The sequence below is a fragment of the Aethalodelphis obliquidens genome, unplaced genomic scaffold (assembly GCF_003676395.1).
Source record: "Aethalodelphis obliquidens isolate GAN/ISIS:26980383/991018 unplaced genomic scaffold, ASM367639v1 scaffold17, whole genome shotgun sequence".
Lineage (NCBI taxonomy): Eukaryota > Metazoa > Chordata > Mammalia > Artiodactyla > Delphinidae > Aethalodelphis > Aethalodelphis obliquidens.
The window spans coordinates 19,392,043-19,409,892 of NW_020837961.1; the positions used below are offsets into that span (position 1 = coordinate 19,392,043).

Consider the following 17,850-nt stretch of genomic DNA (forward strand, 5'->3'; position numbering starts at 1 on the left):
GGCTAAGGAAGAGAGGTGTGTGATGTTAGGAGCCTGGATAGGAGGGGAAATGGGTCTAGCTGAGGAGGGAGATTGGCCTCGAAGTACGGGAAAGAGAAAAAGAGAGAGGGCAGAACGCTGCAGCCAGAGAGGACACATGTGGTGAAAGGAGAATGCACAGCAAAGAACTGAAAGAAGGCCAAGGCAGCCTGAACTCAGAAAGCTGGGAGCAATGGCAGCAAGGCTGGTGGGGATGCAGAGGCCAGACCTGGGAAGGTTTGGGATGTATCCTAAAGGCAACTGGAAGTCACAGGAAGCTTTTAAGCTAAAGGGTGAAGTGACCAGACTTGCATTTGCAACAGGCGCCTCTGATCACTGAAAGGAGTCAGGGGACTAGAGGGCATTCGGGGAGACCATTTAGAAATCTATTATAATCTTCTAGGCAAGAGATGATGTTAGCTGTGAGCAGGTAAAGAAATGCCCTTTCCATTCAGGAACCAGACCACTGGGAGCACAGCCGTGATAACAGGCAGATAACACTCTAAAGAAAGTAAGAATCTCACGAACAGAGTGGCAAGGGTGCCAAGCTCAAAATGACCACAGGATACTCTCTGAATATATTAGTCTAGCACTAAGTCAAGGAGTGAAATACGAAAAATAGGCCTAAGATCTATGATCTTTAACAGTCAAGTTAATCTGCAGTTATGAGATAGGCTGGGACCTGGGACCCCTTACCAGAGTGCTTGCACCTGGACAAACGTCTCCTCAAGCAACAGAACGCAAAGAAACTATACAGGACTAAAACCAACTGCACACACGCACAGTGGGAGCAAATTATGAACAATAAGATACAAAAAGGCCACAAACCAACTGCCATTTCTGAGGTGTCGGAAGCAAAAGCAGGGTACTGTGCGTGATTCCTGCACGCAGCACCACCAAGGGGCGTGCAGACCACCTAAACTACACCTCCCAGCCAAGCCAGCAGTCCACCTCCAGCCTCACCCCCTTTAAGGAGCCAGGGAACCAACGGCACCTGTTACTTGTTTTCGCTCCCTCATGCTGCAGCACAAGTCCTGATAAAGTCTTGCCTGAAGTTCTCCTCTGGCCTCTTATCAATTTCTATGGATTAAGAGTCCAAGGACCCGGGTGAGTAACAATTAGACTCAGGATCTCTAATCAAGTTCCTTCTAAAAACACCAATCTCGTCTGAACTAAAGAAAAAAGAGATTTATCAACTTCTAGGCCTGGATACCTAGGCATAGAGAAATCAAGTCCCTTGATTAAGCGTTCACATGTTTGTCGAGTTATTGTGCAAAATCAGTGTTGTGGAGCGATTTCTAGAAAGTTCAGTGAACATAAAGCAGCCAATTGAAATCTTAGTAGAAACAGATCTGAGGGTAGCACCAATTATCAACGCATCCGCATTAGAGATTTAACCTCACATCAGCATGGGAAGTAACCTTTGTATTTGTTTTTAAAATTTGATAATATCTGAACTTATTTAAATCACCTCAGCCCCCAAATAACGTCCCCACCAACCAAGCTAAAATTGGCCCATGGGCACAAAATCAAGCCAGCCACAGTCCCTACCCTGCAGCACACACACCCGAGGCACTGAACAACAAGAAGTCTCTGTTCTCATCCTGAGATTCCTGAAAAATCGGCTAAGGCTTTATGGACGGTGTGTAAAGGGATCGCAGGAGGAGAAGATGAGGAAGCCCTCATCACACCAATAAGGAACACACGGGGAGAGGTATTCTGATCACCAGACACTCCAGAGGTGCTAGCCCAGCCCTGACAGGCCAAGCACGGGCATCAAATGGCGACCACCATGGACACTCCACTTTGGGTGTCGGCCAACAATTCTGGAACTTCCAGGATCTGAAGTATCTCCAAAGCCTGGGCCATTCCTGATACACCAAGGAAGCCAAAGGACCTGCAATATTCTGCTATTGGTTGGTTCAGCGTGGACCCACGAGTAGAATGGAGGGAGGGGCGTCACTCAAGAAGTTTGGGACTGGAATCTGTTTCCTTGGATCCAGATTTATAAAACAGGGTGAATAGGAGAAAAGTACAAATCGGAATTTTGAGGTGGGGAACAAAACACCAGTGTATACCAGAGTAGGAAATTAAGTCATCTCTTTCAGGCAAAAATAAAAACTTCTAGGACAAAGCCATATCTATTGAAACAGTCATGCTTGTACTCAGTTGGATCTAATCCAAAGGACAATTAGATATTTTACTGATGGGCTTGGTAGAGGTGACCTGCATTTTCTTCACGGTGAATTTAAGCTTCTTTTCAGGGGGAAAACGTCTGATGAGTGGCAAATTTTTTACAACGCTCCAAATTCCTGCCTGATCTTTGTTAACATATACTGTAACTCATATATGTTTATAATTTTGTATTCTACTCTGACTTAATTTTCACATGTGTACATTTCCATGTGATGCCCTGGCATTTTCTATATATCTCTGTGCTCTAAATGGTTCCACAGTTATACCATAGTTTGATGAATCATTCTCCAATAATTTTTCGGCATTTGAATGGTTTGCAGATTTTTTCTTTAAATACAAGAGCAAAGAACATTTTATGTCCAAATTAATTTCTTTGCCTCTTCTGTTGTCTCTTTTGATAATATATGACACATTTTAAAGTCCTTGTTGCATGTTGCTATATTAGGTTCCAGTCAAGAGGCTGCCATAAACTGCTAGCCTCCAGGCAGAACTCAGCCCCACGCAGGTTTTAATTGGCTCACAGAGCGGGAGCTTTTTGTTTCTTCTTGTTGTCATTTAATGTCTTAAGTCAGGGCCTGTATGCTCCATTTTGCCACAATCCCCAATATTCAGACTCTCATCCATTTAAATTACCTGCCTGATCCCTACAAACATTTGAGTTTTCAGTCCCTGAACTATTTCAATTCTCAGAACTACCTGCAAAAAATATTTAAAATATTTATTTCCGTATATCTATTCTGACAATTTCCCAGCTGTAATTTTTTTTTTTTTTTTTTTGTGGTACGCGGGCCTCTCACTGCTGTGGCCTCTCCCGTTGCGGAGCACAGGCTCCGGACGCGCAGGTTCAGCGGCCATGGCTCACGGGCCTAGCTGCTCCGCGGCATGTGGGATCCTCCCGGACCGGGGCACGAACCCGCGTCCCCTACATCGGCAGGCAGATTCTCAAGCACTGCGCCACCAGGGAAGCCCTCCTAGCTCTAATTTGCCTTTTCTGGTTTAACAGGTAAATATTAGCAATCCTTTTAAACTTAAAAAAATTTTTAAGGCAAGCAGGACTCCTAAGCCTTGCTAGGAATGAAAGGAAAAGAGCACTAGGCAAGCTCTAACTAGTAGCCTATCACACCTGAATTTAGTGTGAAAGTGATAAGCAAGGCTCTTCAGTGCTCCGGGTTCTGGCACGTGCACCACGCAGTACCCTCCACAGGCAGATGGTGCCACGCCTATAACATGGATCTGGGTTTATCCAAACCAGTGGGTGCTAGTTAGGGCTAATGAATGACACCTCTGTTCATAAAAATGCAGAAGCCCACTATCCATCTTAAAGGGAAAATGTACAGTCCTACTTCCCTGGGGGAAAAAAAATCTCTGCAACTGCCTCTTTCCCTTTAAGAACTGTACCTGTATTTATAGATTCGTGCATCTTTTCCTAAAGAAAGCAATCTTTCTATATGAGAAGGATAAATGCTTAGTCATTTCCTAGGTTACTCAGTCCCACTGTTAGCAGACAAATCTAATTTTAGTTCCAAAATATGCCTGTTTTCAGCAGCTTGCTTGATTACACTTATGAAATCAGTCCCCTTAGAGAAACATGGTATGGGAAAAAGAAATTGGACCAGGACACCAAGACCTAGGTTCCAATTCTAGCTCTGCCACTGTGATGAAGGTTGCTGTCTACAAAAACCCATTCTCCCCTTACTCCAGAGTGATAGAGTTGTAGCTGGGCTACATGCTCAGAAGCACACCCTCTACCCTTGGAACTAGGAGAAGCCATGTGATAAGTTCTCCTGATACGATGGTATTTATATACTTTATTTACTTAAAATTAACCTGACAATAAGAACCTTCCAATAAAGCCATTTTTTAACTGGATATAATTTCATACTATACAATTCACTCCTTTACTATTTATAATTCATTGGTTTTTAGTGTAGTCACAGGTTGTGCAACTCACCACTACCTCATTCCAGAATGTTTTCATCATCACCCTCTAAAATCTGAACTGGTACGTCTGTCCCTGCTCATTCTTCTCTCTCCTCTGCTTCTGGAAGCCACTCATCTACATTGTCTCTACAGATTTGCCTATTCTGGACATTTCACATAAGTGGAATAATACAATGTATAGCCTTTTGTGACTGGCTTCCTTCAGTTAGCCTAAAGTTTTCAAGGTTTGCCCATGTTGCATTATGTACCAGTATTTCAAACCTTTTTATTCTGCTGAATACATTTCATTGTATGGATATGCCACATTTTGTTTATCCACTTATTGGCTGATAAACATTTGGATTGTTTTAACTTTTTGGCTATTATGAACATTTATACACAACTTTTTGTGTGAACATGTTTTCAATTTTCTTGGCTATATACCTAAGAGTAGAATTTCTGTGTCCTATGGTAACTGTTTAACTTTTTAAGAAACTGACAAACTTTTCCACAGTAGCTGTACCATTTTACATTCCCACCAGCAACATCTGAGGTTTCTAACTTCTCCACATCCTTACTGTGACGGTTAACTTTATGTGTGAACTTGACTGGGTTAAGGGATGCCTACACGGCTGGTAAACACTATTTCTGGGTGTGTCTGTGGGGATGTTTTTGGTGATTCAATAGACTGAGTAAAGAAGGTCCGTCCTCACCAGTGTGTGAGCATCATCAAGTTGGTTGATGGCCTGAATCAAACAAAAGGGGAGGAAGGGTGAATTCTCTCTCTCTTCTTGAGCTGGGACACAGCTTCTTTTACCCTCCGACACTGGAGCTCCTGGTTCTTGGGCCCTGGAACTCTGGGACTTACACCAATGGCCCCTCAGTTCTCAGGCCTCAAGACTCAAACTGAATTATACCACCGGCTTTCCTGGTTCTCCTTCTTGCAGATGGCAGACTGTAGGATTTCTCGGCCTCTGTAATCATTTCAGCCAATTCCTATAACAACTTTCCTCTTTTATATGTCTACATATATCATATTGGTTCTGCTTCTCTGGAGAATCCTGACCAATACACTTACCAATACTTGTTATTTTCTTTTTTTTTTTTAATTCTAGATATCCTAGTGGACATTAGTGGTATCTCATGTGGTTTTGATTTGCATTTCCCTAGTGACTAATAATGTGCATCTTTTCATGTACCTATTGGTCATTTTCTTTGGAGAAATGTCTCTTCAAATCTTTTGCCCATTTGTAAATTAGGTTGTCTTCATTATTGAGTTGTAAGCGTTCTTAATATATTCTGGACATTAGATCCTTATTAGACATATGACTCGCAAATTTTTTCTCCCATCCTGTGGGTTATCTTTTCACTTTTGTGATAGTGTCCTTTGACACACAAAAGTTTTTAATTTTGAGGAAGTCCAATTTATTTTTTTCTTCGGTTGCTTGTGCTTTGGTGTCATGTCTAAGAAACTGTTACCTAATCAAACTTCACAAAGATTTACACCTATGTTTTCTTCTAAGAGTTTCATACATTTGGATCTTTAATCCATTTTAATTTTTGTATACAGTGTGAGGTAGAGGTCCAAATTCATTCTCCAACATGTGTACATTCAGTTATTCTAGCACAATTTGTTCAAAACACTATTCTTTCTCCATTTTATTGTCTTGGCACCCTTGTAGAAAATCAATTGACCATAGATGTATGTGTTTATTTCTGGACTCTCAAGTCTTTTTAATCAATCTGTATGTCTGTCCTTATGCCAGTACCACACTGCCTTGATTACTATAGCTTTGTAGTAAGTTTTAAAAGCAGGAAGTGTTTTAAACTTGTTCTTCTTTTTCAAGATTGTTTTGACTATTCTTAGTGCCTTGCATTTCTATATAAATTTTAGGATCACTTTGCCCATTTCTCCAAAGACAGTAGTAGGAATTTTGATAGGAGCTGTGTTGAATCTGTAGATCAATTTGGGGAGTTCTGCTATCTGCGATCTGACACAATATTAAGTCTTCCAATCCATGAACACAGAATGTCTTTCCATTTCCTTAATTTCCACCAGTAATGTTTTGTAGTTTTCAGTGTGCAAGTCTTATGTCTCTTTAGTTTAAATATGTTCCAAAGTATTATATACTTTCTGATATTATTGTTCACTTAAGTTCATTTTCAAACTTTTTATTGCTTAAAATACAACTGATATTTGTATACTGATCCTATATCAATAGGACTTTAGCAAAGTTGCTAAATTCTTAGTTCTAATAGGTTTTTAGGTAGATTTTTTATGGTTTTCTATATATAAGATCATTCATCAGCAGATATCGTTTTACTTCTTTCTTTCCAATCTGGATGCCTTTTATTTCATTTTCTTGCCTAATTGTGCTGACTAGAATCTCCAGTACAATGCTGAATAGAAGTGACAAGAGCAGGCATCCTTGTCTTGTTCCTGATCTTAGGGGGAAAGCTCTCTTTCTTTCACTATTAAATATGATATTAGCTATGGGTTCTTCACAGATGCTCTTTTTCAGGTCAAGGAAGCTCCTTTCTATTCCTAGTTTGTTGAATTTTCTTATCATGAAAGGGTGTTGGATTTGGGCTAGTGATTTTTCTTCATCTATTGAGATTGTCATGTAGTTGTTTTTCCTTTATTCTATTAATATGGTGTATTACATTGATTGACATTCATATGTTGAACCAGCCCTGCATTCCTGAGATAAATCCCACTTGACTGTGATACATAAACCTTTTTATATGCTGCTGGATTTGGATTATTATTTCACTGAAGACTTCCTTCCTTCCTATTATTTCACTGAAGACTTCCTTCTATATTCATAAGGGATATTGGTCTGTAGTGTACTTTTCTTGATATGTCTTTGTCCAGTTTTAGTATCAGGATAACAATGCCTTCACAGAATGAGTTAAGAAGTGATTTTACGTTTTCTATTTTTTTGAAGAGTTTGTGAAGGGTTGTGTTAATTCTTCCTTAAATGTTTTTTAGAATTCACTTGTGAAGCCATCTTTGAGGGAAGTTTTTGAATTACTAACTCAATCTCTTTAGTTGTTAAAGGTCTATTCATATTGTCTATTTCTTCTTGAGTCAGGTTTCATAGTTTGTGTCTTTCTAGGAATTTGTCCATTTCATTTAGGATATATCACTTGTCACAGAATTGTTTACAGTATTCCCTTATCACCCTTTTTATTTCTGTAAGGTCAATAGTAATGTTCCCTCTTTCATTCCTGATTTAGTAAATTGAGTCTCCTCTCTTATTTTCTTGGCCAAGCTAGCTAAAGGTTTTTCAATTTTGTTGATCTTTTCGAAGAATTAACTTTTGGCTTTGTTCATATTCTGTATTGTGCCAAATTTCTGAAGTCTTCTTTACTTAACTGTTAAAAATGGATGTTATAATTCAACCAACCACCTCAGTAGTTATAGAATTTCCCTTATCTCAATTGCGAAGAGATTTAATATTATAGTTTTAAAAGCAGAAACCTGCTCCGTTCATTGCCCTGAGAACTTGGGAAAAATACTTAACCTTTCTGAGTCTCTGTTTCCTCATGTCTAAAATGGAAACAGTAACAGAGATGTCTAGACATGTTAGATTACATGAGAAGGTATACAAGGCACCTTCCTGCCCCAGGCCCGGGTGTCTGAGTAGACACGCAAAGAATGTTAATTGTCTGCTTGACTGTTAAATTACGTGATGCATATAAACACAATACACTAGTGTATAATATACGATGTTACTAATCTTACCTTCATTCCCCTCCTTTACCCATCCTACCCCCAACTTACAAGCTCAGCATGGCCTGGATCCCCATCACATCTCAGTGCTGTTTACCAAACAAGACACTGTTCCAGGGTAGCGGGTGTCATCAACACCTGAGCCTACAGCATAGCCTGCTTTTTTTTTCTTAGTTCTTATGATCAAGTAACTTGCAACATGGGTAGATAAAATGGATCCCTAAAGACTCTGAGTCTCTCAAGGACATCCCAAACTTCTAGCCCTCATTACATGCTCAACAAATATGTGAAGAATAAATGAAAGCACTAGAGGGGGCTATAAGCTAAGGGGTTAGTAATGACTGTCCATAGCCCAGCTTCCTCTCTAGGACGCTGGCAACAGATTTGTTAGTGTAGACAGTCCTCAAACTAAGCAGCGAGGTCTTTGTGACACAGCTTAAGAGACTGTGCCTACAGACCTACTAGAGAATGGACTTGAGGATATGGGGAGGGGGAAGGGTAAGCTGTGACAAAGCGAGAGAGAGGATATACACTACCAAACGTAAGGTAGATAGCTAGTGGGAAGCAGCCGCATAGCACAGGGAGATCAGCTCGGTGCTTTGTGACCGCCTGGAGGGGTGGGATAGGGAGGGTGGGAGGGAGGGAGACACAAGAGGGAGGGGATATGGGAACATAGGTATATGTATAACTGATTCACTTTGTTATAAAGCAGAAACTAACACACCATTGTAAAGCAATTATACTCCAATAAAGAAGTAAAAAAAAAAAAAAAAGAGTGTGCCTAGGTATGTAGGTTATTTGGAATACAATACAACAGGTTAAAGTAGGAGAATGAAAGGTGGGGCAAGATTATTTTGGAATATTAGAAGAATTAAAGAGGTAAGAGCCTAAGTGATACCTTTGTGGTTGTAAGATAAAGAGAAGCTAGGGAAGGATCTAAATGTAAAGAAACTTACTGCACAGCTTTCTCTGCCAAGATTTTTCTGAAAGTTGCACACAAAATAAATTGCTTAACAGGATGTCTTAGAAAGTGGCACACAGGCAAGTTCTTCAGAACAGTATGACAGATTATGAGAACAAGATCAGGGGCTGGGAGTGGGAACAGAGAAAATGGACCAAAGAAAGGTTTTACTTCTTATACACAGGTGAAAGATGATTGTTCTAATATCAAAGTAGTAAGGGGAAGAAAACTTGTTACCCTAACATTTCCTGTCTGTACTCAGTCAGGAAAGTCCAACACGGAAAACAAGCAACAAAAGAAATCATAATTCTGATTTCTTTCATCTCAGATCCCATCTAGTATATCAAGAAGTCCCAAGGTAGAATCAACAAGGACAAGTCCAATTCCCAGCCAATGCCTGATAGGACGCTCATGCTTAAAGGATCAGACAAAAGGCGTCACCAACAAAAACCGCCAATAAATAATCCCACTTCTACACCAGCTCCTGACTGTGTACCTCTGATGCTCATGAGTTCAGAAAGAACAATTATTTCTGTTAGTTCTTTGAATGCGGTTTGGGGAAGTAGAATAAAGTAATGGTAGGGCTTCCCTGGTGGCGCAGTGGTTGAGAGTCTGCCTGCCGATGCAGGGAACGCGGGTTCGTGCCCCGGTCCGGGAAGATCCCACATGCCGCGGAGCGGCTGGGCCCGTGAGCCATGGCCGCTGAGCCTGCGCGTCCGGAGCCTGTGTTCCGCAAGGGGAGAGGCCACAACAGTGAGAGGCCCGCGTACCGCAAAAAAAAAAAAAAAGTAACGGTAATAAAACGAACAGCCGGGAGGAGAAAAGCCAGCATGAAAAACAACAGCTGAAAAGGTTCACACATGCACACGTGTGTGCAAATAAGGATCATCCTATTTCATGTATCAAAACTGAGACACTTTTATAGAATAGTGGCTACAAAAAACTAATAAGGATGAACTGCAACACTTTAAAAGGAACAGATATCAACAGAATCCTTAAACTTGTATTCTATGAGGTAAGTTTATAAATTACACATTACATAGGAAAAACTTCCTGAATTGATAATATTATAGTTGAAAATTTTAAATTCTCATCAGTTTATCACCTTCCAAAAAAAGAGTCTTTTGGCTGACAGTTTTCTGTTTCAATTTCCATCCAGGGTTTTGTGTCTTCATACAGGAGAAAACTGATGAGAGTGAGCGTGAGTTTGTATAAAAACTGGTACATTCTCAGATGCTAAGATGCAAAAATTAAAATGTGATGTTTAACATATTTCTGCAGATCATATGATTGGGAATAGGCTCTTACCTTCTCTCTCAGAACTTGAAACAAGTTTAGCAAAAATATCACACAAATAAGCAATGGTTCTCAAATAGTCTTAATGTGTGTGTATTCACAGGTTCATGAAATATAATAAAAATATAAAAATAATTTTATATTAATTTCATTTAACTTTAATGAATTTTTCCCAACTCTAATATTAAAAACATTAAAAGAACTTAAATTTTAATGGCAAAAGTTACTGGTTTCCCTATTAAAAATTTTTGTTTTATTTTTACATATCTAGCATTTACAACTAAAGTACATTTTTATAAGAACTGGCATCTTGATGTATATGGGTCTGAAATGATACTTCATCTTTGATTTTTAATTTGAATTAATAAGACCATGATAGATTTTTTTTTAAATTTTACTTTTAAACCATTTTAGTGTGCTATTATATCTGTTCTAGTACTCTGAGTCACTTTGGTTTTAAAAACTACCTATTTATTTATGGTACCATGTCAAGAATTTCTTAATGTTAAAAAATACTGTATGTATGTGACGACATAACAAACCAGAACAGTTCCTAGATCGGGGAGGGTTCGGATTAGCGTTTACTAAGAGGGCAAGAAGAACTGAACTTTGTACTTCAAAAGGAGATTTTGGTTTTATGAGGTGCTGGTCATAGTTGTTTATTTTTATTTTATCAAAGCCTGGCAGGTGTTTGCATTCCAATTTACCTTACGGGGAAGCTTCTTTTCTAAACATTAGTTTTTAAAATGGGTGATGAATTAATTCCACAGGAAATGACATTATAAACATTAGTTTTTCTTTGAGATAAAATAATACAAGCCAAACTTTCTGAAGTTAAGGGTGATGCATAATATTACAATTTGTTGTATGTTGTGTTTGTAAAGGTTCCCTAAAGTATTAAAATTCAGGCAATTTGTGTAAATTGCAAAAGCAGAAACTGTGATGTTTGCTTAGTAGTATGTTGTGTTAGAATTCTTTTTTGAGGTGTATGTTATACACATAGCAAACTATTATTCAGACTTGCTCATCCTGTATTTTTTAAATAGGAGATACAGCATCCCAAGTCATTTTTAGTTCAGTTAGCCTACAAAGACTTCATCTCTCTCCCCAAATTCTCTCTTCCAAGCCTTCTTTGTCATCTACGTGCAGTTAAGGTGGAAATGTTTACAGACTTTAGTTTGTAAACTAAAAGTGAACTTAATTTCCATTGTGCCCTTACATCCACCATTGGCAGTAGCCAAAGCTAGCTTTATAGTCTAACAGGAGAGACCATGTTCTGCCATGATGAACCGTGGTGCTGCCAGCGGAGTTTTTTCCCCTTTTGATGGTTTTACTTAAGCTACTAAATGGATATACACAAGCAGTTGAGTTTACACTACAACTATGAAATGGTATTTCCCGTCTATGTCCGTGCCTCTTCAAACTTGGATGTGTGGGTTTTTTAAATCATTTTTCACTTCCTTGTCAACCTCTTATAGTGTTCTAATGATGAGAGGGATTCAAATAAAACTAAATACCTTTGAATATCCCTTCCCCTCTCACACACTGAAGGCTGTGGAGGAACTAGACTATTTCCTGTTGCCAAGACATGCTTAGACACCAGAGTTTTCTTTACTCGGTGGCATGCTACCCCCGGCCTCACCCACACCACCTAATTTAAGAGGGTCCCGACCTCAACCTCTACTGAGACGTAAAGGTAAACTCTCCTCCCTCCAGGTTTTTTGAGCAGTGTTTTGGCATTTCACCAGTAGCCCTCATTCTTACATGTGCTGTTGTAAACTTCTTAAGGACAGGGATGACGTCTTGGTGATTTTTGTGCTTCCACCTCAACCCTGGCAGCTAGCCCACTGTCTGGAACAAATCAGGTGTTTAACGTCTGTCAAACTAAATGGAATAAAGGGTTTCTACTAGCAACAGCATTTCTCATGCCTCAGTTGTGTAAGCTGGTTGTTTGTGTTTGGTTTCCTCTGCAAATATGTATGTTTATCACCCACCCAATAATTTAAATTATTTTTTTAAGTTTTGTTTTCTTTCCTTCAGATACTACCCCATGGCCAATTAGCTCTAGAAAATGTAGTTGCCGCCAATGAAATGATTATCCCAAACTCTGCCCCTGGTTATACTTGGCCAAACTGAAATTTGAATTTTCTCAATAAATTGGTCATGTCTGAAAAAATATATAAATTGTAAACATTAAGATAAAAATATTATCCAAGATTCAGGTCAATATTTTCTTTAAAAGTTAAACATAAATTTATCATATAGCTCAGCAATTTCACTCATATATTTCTACTCAAGAGGAATGAAAATATAGGTACAAAGATGTGTATGCAAATATTCATAGCAGTGTTATGCATAATAGTCAAAAATTGGAAATAATCCAAATGTCCATCAACTGATGAATAGATAAGTAAAACATAATATATCCACACAACAGAATATTACTTAGCAAGAAAGAGAAATGAAGCACAGATATATGGCTATAACATGGAAGAACTTCAAAATCATTATGCTTGGTGAAAGAAGCCACATGCCAAAGATCACATATTATATGATTCCAGTTATATGAAATGTTGAGACAAGTAAAATCTATAGAAACAGAAAGCAAATTAATGTTTGCCTGGGACTGAAAGTGAGAAAGGAGAGTGATTACAGATGGGCAAGAGGGGGGACTTCCCTGGTGGCGCAGTGGTTAAGAATCCGCCTGCCAATGCAGGGGACACAGGCTCGAACCCTGGTCCGGGAAGATCCCACATGCCGCAGAGAAACTAAGCCCGTGCGCCACAACTACTGAGCCTGTGCACCACAACTACAGATCCTGTGTGCCACAACTAATAAAGCCCATCTGCCTAGAGCCCGTGCTCCGCAACAAGAGAAGCCACCGCAATGAGAAGCCTGTGCACTGCAATGAAGAGTAGCCCCTGCTCGCCACAACTAGAGAAAGCCCATGCGCAGCAACGAAGACCCAATGCAGCCAAAAATTTAAACATTAATAAATAAATAAATAAATTTATTTTTAAAAAATGGGCAAGAGGGATCTTTTTGGAGTGTCAGAAATGTTCGAAAGTTGTATTATGGTGATGGTCGCATGACTCAATAAATATACTAAAAATCACTTGATTGTACACTTAAAACAAGTGAATTTTATGGCATGTCAATTATATCTCAGTAGAGCTGCTTAAAAATAATCTACTAAGGTACACAATATGAACAGATCTTAAGTATACAACTCAGTGAATTTTAACATATGTATACACCCATGTAACCAGTACCCAGATCAAGATACAAAACTTTTTTAGCAGGCCAGAGTTTCCTTGTACCCTTTCCTAATCAGAATGCACCATCTTCCTCCACAAGAGTGGTTACCATTAACTTGTTCTATATCATCTGGATTCATTTTGTCTATAGTGAAACTACAATGTTTCTTTTGCTCAACCTAATGTCTACAATATTCATCAAGGCTGAAGCTGATAGCAGTAGTTCATTCTTTTTTATTGTTGTGGAGTATTCCATTGTATAAATATTCCACAATTTGTTTGTAAATTCTTCTGTTAAAGAACATTTAGGTTGTTTCCAGTTTGGGGCTATTATGAGTAAAGCTGCAATGAACATTATTTTAGATGTCTGTTGGCAGACGTATGCACTCCTTTTTCTTGGGTACCTAGCTAAGAGTAGAAATGCTGATTCATGAAGAAAGCAAATGTTTAACTTGGGTAGAAACTGCCATAAGATTTTCCAAACTGTTTAAACAAATTTCCACTCCTACTAACAATGTCTAAAAGTCCCAGCTGTCCCACCTCCTCACCAATAGTTGGTATTGTCAATCTTTCTAATTTTAGCCATTCTGCTAAAATTACATTGTGTACATAGTGTGTAGGAGTATCCTGGCATGGCTAATTTGCATTTCCTGGATTAAGAATGAAATTGAGCATATTTGCATATACTTCCTGACCATCTGGTTATCTTCTCTGATGAAGTGCCTGTTCAAGGTTTTTGTCCATTTTTTAACAGGTTATCTGTCTTTTTTCTTATTGCTTTATAGAAGTTCTTTATTCTAAATACAAATCTTTTGTCAGACATATGTACTACAAATATTGTTCCCCAATCTGTGGCTTGCATTTTCTCTCTCTTAATGGTGCCTTTGATATACAAAAGTCCATAATTTTAATGAAGTCCAATTTATCATTATTTTCTTTCATAGTCTGTATTTTTTATGTTCTGTTTAAGAAATCGTCTGTGTATGCCAAGGTCATGAAGCTATTCTCCTATGTTTTCTCCTATAAACTTTACTGTATTACCTTTCCCAATTGAGTGTGTGATCACCAATCAAATTAATTTTTGTATATGGAGTCACAGTTCATTCATTTCCCATAAAGATACCCACTTGATACAGTACTGTTTATTGATAAGACTATCTTTTCCCACAGGATTGCAGTGGCATTGTGACCATAAATCAGGTGACTATATCATACATGAGTCTGTTTCTGGATTCTATTGTGTTCCATTGTCCCATTTTTTCCTTGGCAAATGCTACTGACTTAATTACTGAACCTTGATAGTAATCTTGAGCTAGGGAAGATTTTAATGCACAATTTGTTGTAGAAGTTTGTGAGCTGTTCTTGTAAGAGAGACAAATGCCAAAAATTAACTATTTCAAGTCCTATATGTCATCAAATACCCATTCTGAAGCAGATAATTTTTTTTAATCAGCAAAATGAAAACCTGAATATTTTTCACCACAAAAGGCTTATAAAATCTACAGGATCTCTTTATGTTAACTGCAGGTAGCTGTTGAAGCCCAGAATAAAAATGGCTTACCTGAGTAAGATAAATAGTGTCTTTGAACTTGCGTAATTGATCTGCACTTTGGGGGAGTTTGAAATGAAGCGCAGCCTGGTGAAGCATTTTATAGTTACCATCTGTGAAATGTTGTCTATGATGTGCAAATTTGCTTTCATAAGACCAGTCCTCTTTAGATGAAACCTTTCAAGTAAAGAATAAGAGGTTCAGATTGGGAAGTTAGGAGTGAAACTACTTTTCTCCATACTCCTGACAAACTTGAAAAGTACTACACACTGGAAAAGAGCTCGAGGTTTGTTGTGACTCTAATTTCACACATGTTTTTGCCATCATACTTGTTATTAGTGAAAGACTAGCCTTATTCAAACCTAGAAAGTTACATTTTGGTATTGCCATCAAAAGTCTTGTCTCATCAAAACATTTTTCTTGGGGCTTCCCTGGTGGCGCAGTGGTTAAGAACCCACCTGCCAATGCAGGGCACACAGGTTCGAGCCCTGGTCCGGGAAGATCCCACATGCTGTGGAAAAACTAAGCCCATGCACCACAACTACTGAGCCTGTGCTCTAGAGCCTGCGAGCCACAACTATTGAAGCCCACGTGCCTAGAGCCTGTGCTCTGCAACAAGAGACGCCACCGCAATGGGAAGCCCGCGCACCGAAATGAAGAGGAATCCCCCCTCACCGCAACTAGAGAAAGCCCGTGCACAGTGAGGATCCAACGCAGCCAAATACAAATAAATAATTTTTTTTAAAAAAAACATTTTTCTTGTTTTTTTAAATATTTGTTATGTGCATTTTAAAAGGTCATTTTATCGAAGTAAATAAACTGTCAAAACTGAATAATGAACTGAAATCAACATTCTTTTAAAACTGTCAGTTCTTTAACAGTAATAAAATATCACTAGTAAAATGGTAAATGCTTAGCACTTGCTCATTTGCTTCTCAGTGATTACTAAATATATTTGATATATACACATGTTTAATTTTGATATAGTTGAAGACACAAACCAAACAATGATACTTCTTTCCCCTAATAATAAATCTTTTTTTTTTTTTTTAACTTACAGAATCTTTCTTTTCCTTTGAGAAGCTATCATCAGGTCAAGTAAAAAATAAAAACAAAAATAAATAAATAAAAAGAAATACCACACAGGTTAGTAGTGTACCTTCTACAGGTGAAAAAAAAAAAGCAATAATTCTGGCTTCTAGGCCCTATGATTTAATGAACTGTTAGCATTTGACAAAATATAAGACAATTGCTAGCTACATCTGAAAATATCAGAGTTTTAAGCCAAGTTACACAGACACTTTGAAAAAACATATTCCACTCCACCCTCAAAAAACCATGAAAATTAGGAAGCTTAATAATCCCTGTTCATAAAATATGACTTAGAATTCTCAGTAATCATGCAATGCACAGACCAATCACCTTAAAAGGAAAAAGTTATTCTTTAGGAATTGAGTTATACCAAAATATAAGCAACATACATTAGCCATATTTAATGTGGTAGTTTTTCCAAATTGTATTTAGTTTTCGAAAATATTACCACCAGACAGTTTCGAGAACACCAATTACTTCTATTATTTATTTGAAACAGAGGTATAGTATTTACAGTCATCTTGTACACATTTGAGATGCGCAAACCTTTAGCAATAGTCTTCCCTTCTTTCTACGCTTCTTCCTTTTCAAAATCTGAAACACATCTCCTGGCCAGTCAGCCCTGTGGCTGCTAATAATTTGAATGTATCCCATAATCATAAACCTGATCTGTTATGTGGGAAGCTTTCTACCTTCTGATAGCTGTGGTTTGAAATTCTTGTAAATTTCAGCTATAACAATGTTACCAGAGGAATTAGAAAGTGTCAGATAATGGGGCTTCCCTGGTGGCGCAGTGGTTGAGAGACATGGGTTCATGGCCCCAGTCCAGGAAGATCCCACATGCCGCGGAGCGGCTAGGCCTGTGAGCCATGGCTGCTGAGCCTGCGCGTCCGGAGCCTGTTGCTCCGCAACGGGAGAGGCCACAACAGTGAGAGGCCCATGTATGGCAAAAAAAAGTGTCAGATAAGGCTCTAATTGCTTTAAGAATATTAACTCATTTAATCATCATAACAACCCCATGAGTGGGTACTATTATCACCCTATTTTACAGATGAGAAAACCAGGCACAGAAAGGTTAAGTAATTTGCCCAATATCCAAAGCTAATTAGTGCAGTCTAGCTTCGTATAAACCATGTGACTAGCATTGCCTATATTAATAGTAACAATAGCTTACATTTTATGGGCTCATCACTATGTGTCAAGAACTGTGCTAAGTGTTTCAACGTATTAGTTAACTTAATGTTTACACACCATCACATGCACACATGCATACCTGCATGTGCACACACGTACACAAACACTCCTTGAAGTATCTACTACTATTAACCCCAATTTACAGATGAGAACACTGAAATTCAAAAAGAATGAATAATCTTTTCAAGGCAGTATAGCTAGAGTGTGGAAGTTCTAGTATTCAAATCCTGATCTGTTCATTCCAAAACCCAATCTTTCTATTGCTGTATATTGATGATCACCTGTTGAAAATATGATTATTTTACGAAGAAGTAATGTATCCCAACCAGAGAAGACATTTTAATATATTTGCTGAATGCATGAAAAAAAAAAATGAAGATTTTACGTAAAGGTTTTCTTTTCCCAACACCTACTCAAGTTCTCCACTAAGCAATGTAGTTCGAAAAGAGGCAACAGTCAAATCAAGGGTTCACAATAAACAGGACTTATCTTTATCTTTCCCTATTTTAAAAATAGTGTTTAGTATCTTTGAATGTCATCAGGCATTTCACAAAAACATGGGAATTCCATTATTTTCGAGAGGTGAATAGAAATGCTTATAGATTTTTTTTAAAAAGGTTTAGCAATTCCT

General features: G+C 38.3%; 1 protein-coding gene across 5 annotated transcripts in view; it reads right to left on the minus strand.

Annotated features, from left to right (window-relative positions):
• MANBA (mannosidase beta) overlaps positions 1–17,850 on the minus strand; it is a 112,074-nt gene that overhangs the window by 17,897 nt on the left and 76,327 nt on the right. For 4 of the 5 annotated variants that reach the window (XM_027117018.1, XM_027117019.1, XM_027117021.1 and 1 more), the window contains one exon: positions 14,946–15,110. The exons of the other annotated variant lie outside the window; for it this stretch is intronic. In XM_027117018.1, the coding sequence (XP_026972819.1) occupies positions 14,946–15,110 (165 nt within the window). The remainder of the gene's footprint in view (positions 1–14,945; positions 15,111–17,850) is intronic. 5 annotated transcript variants of the gene reach the window in all.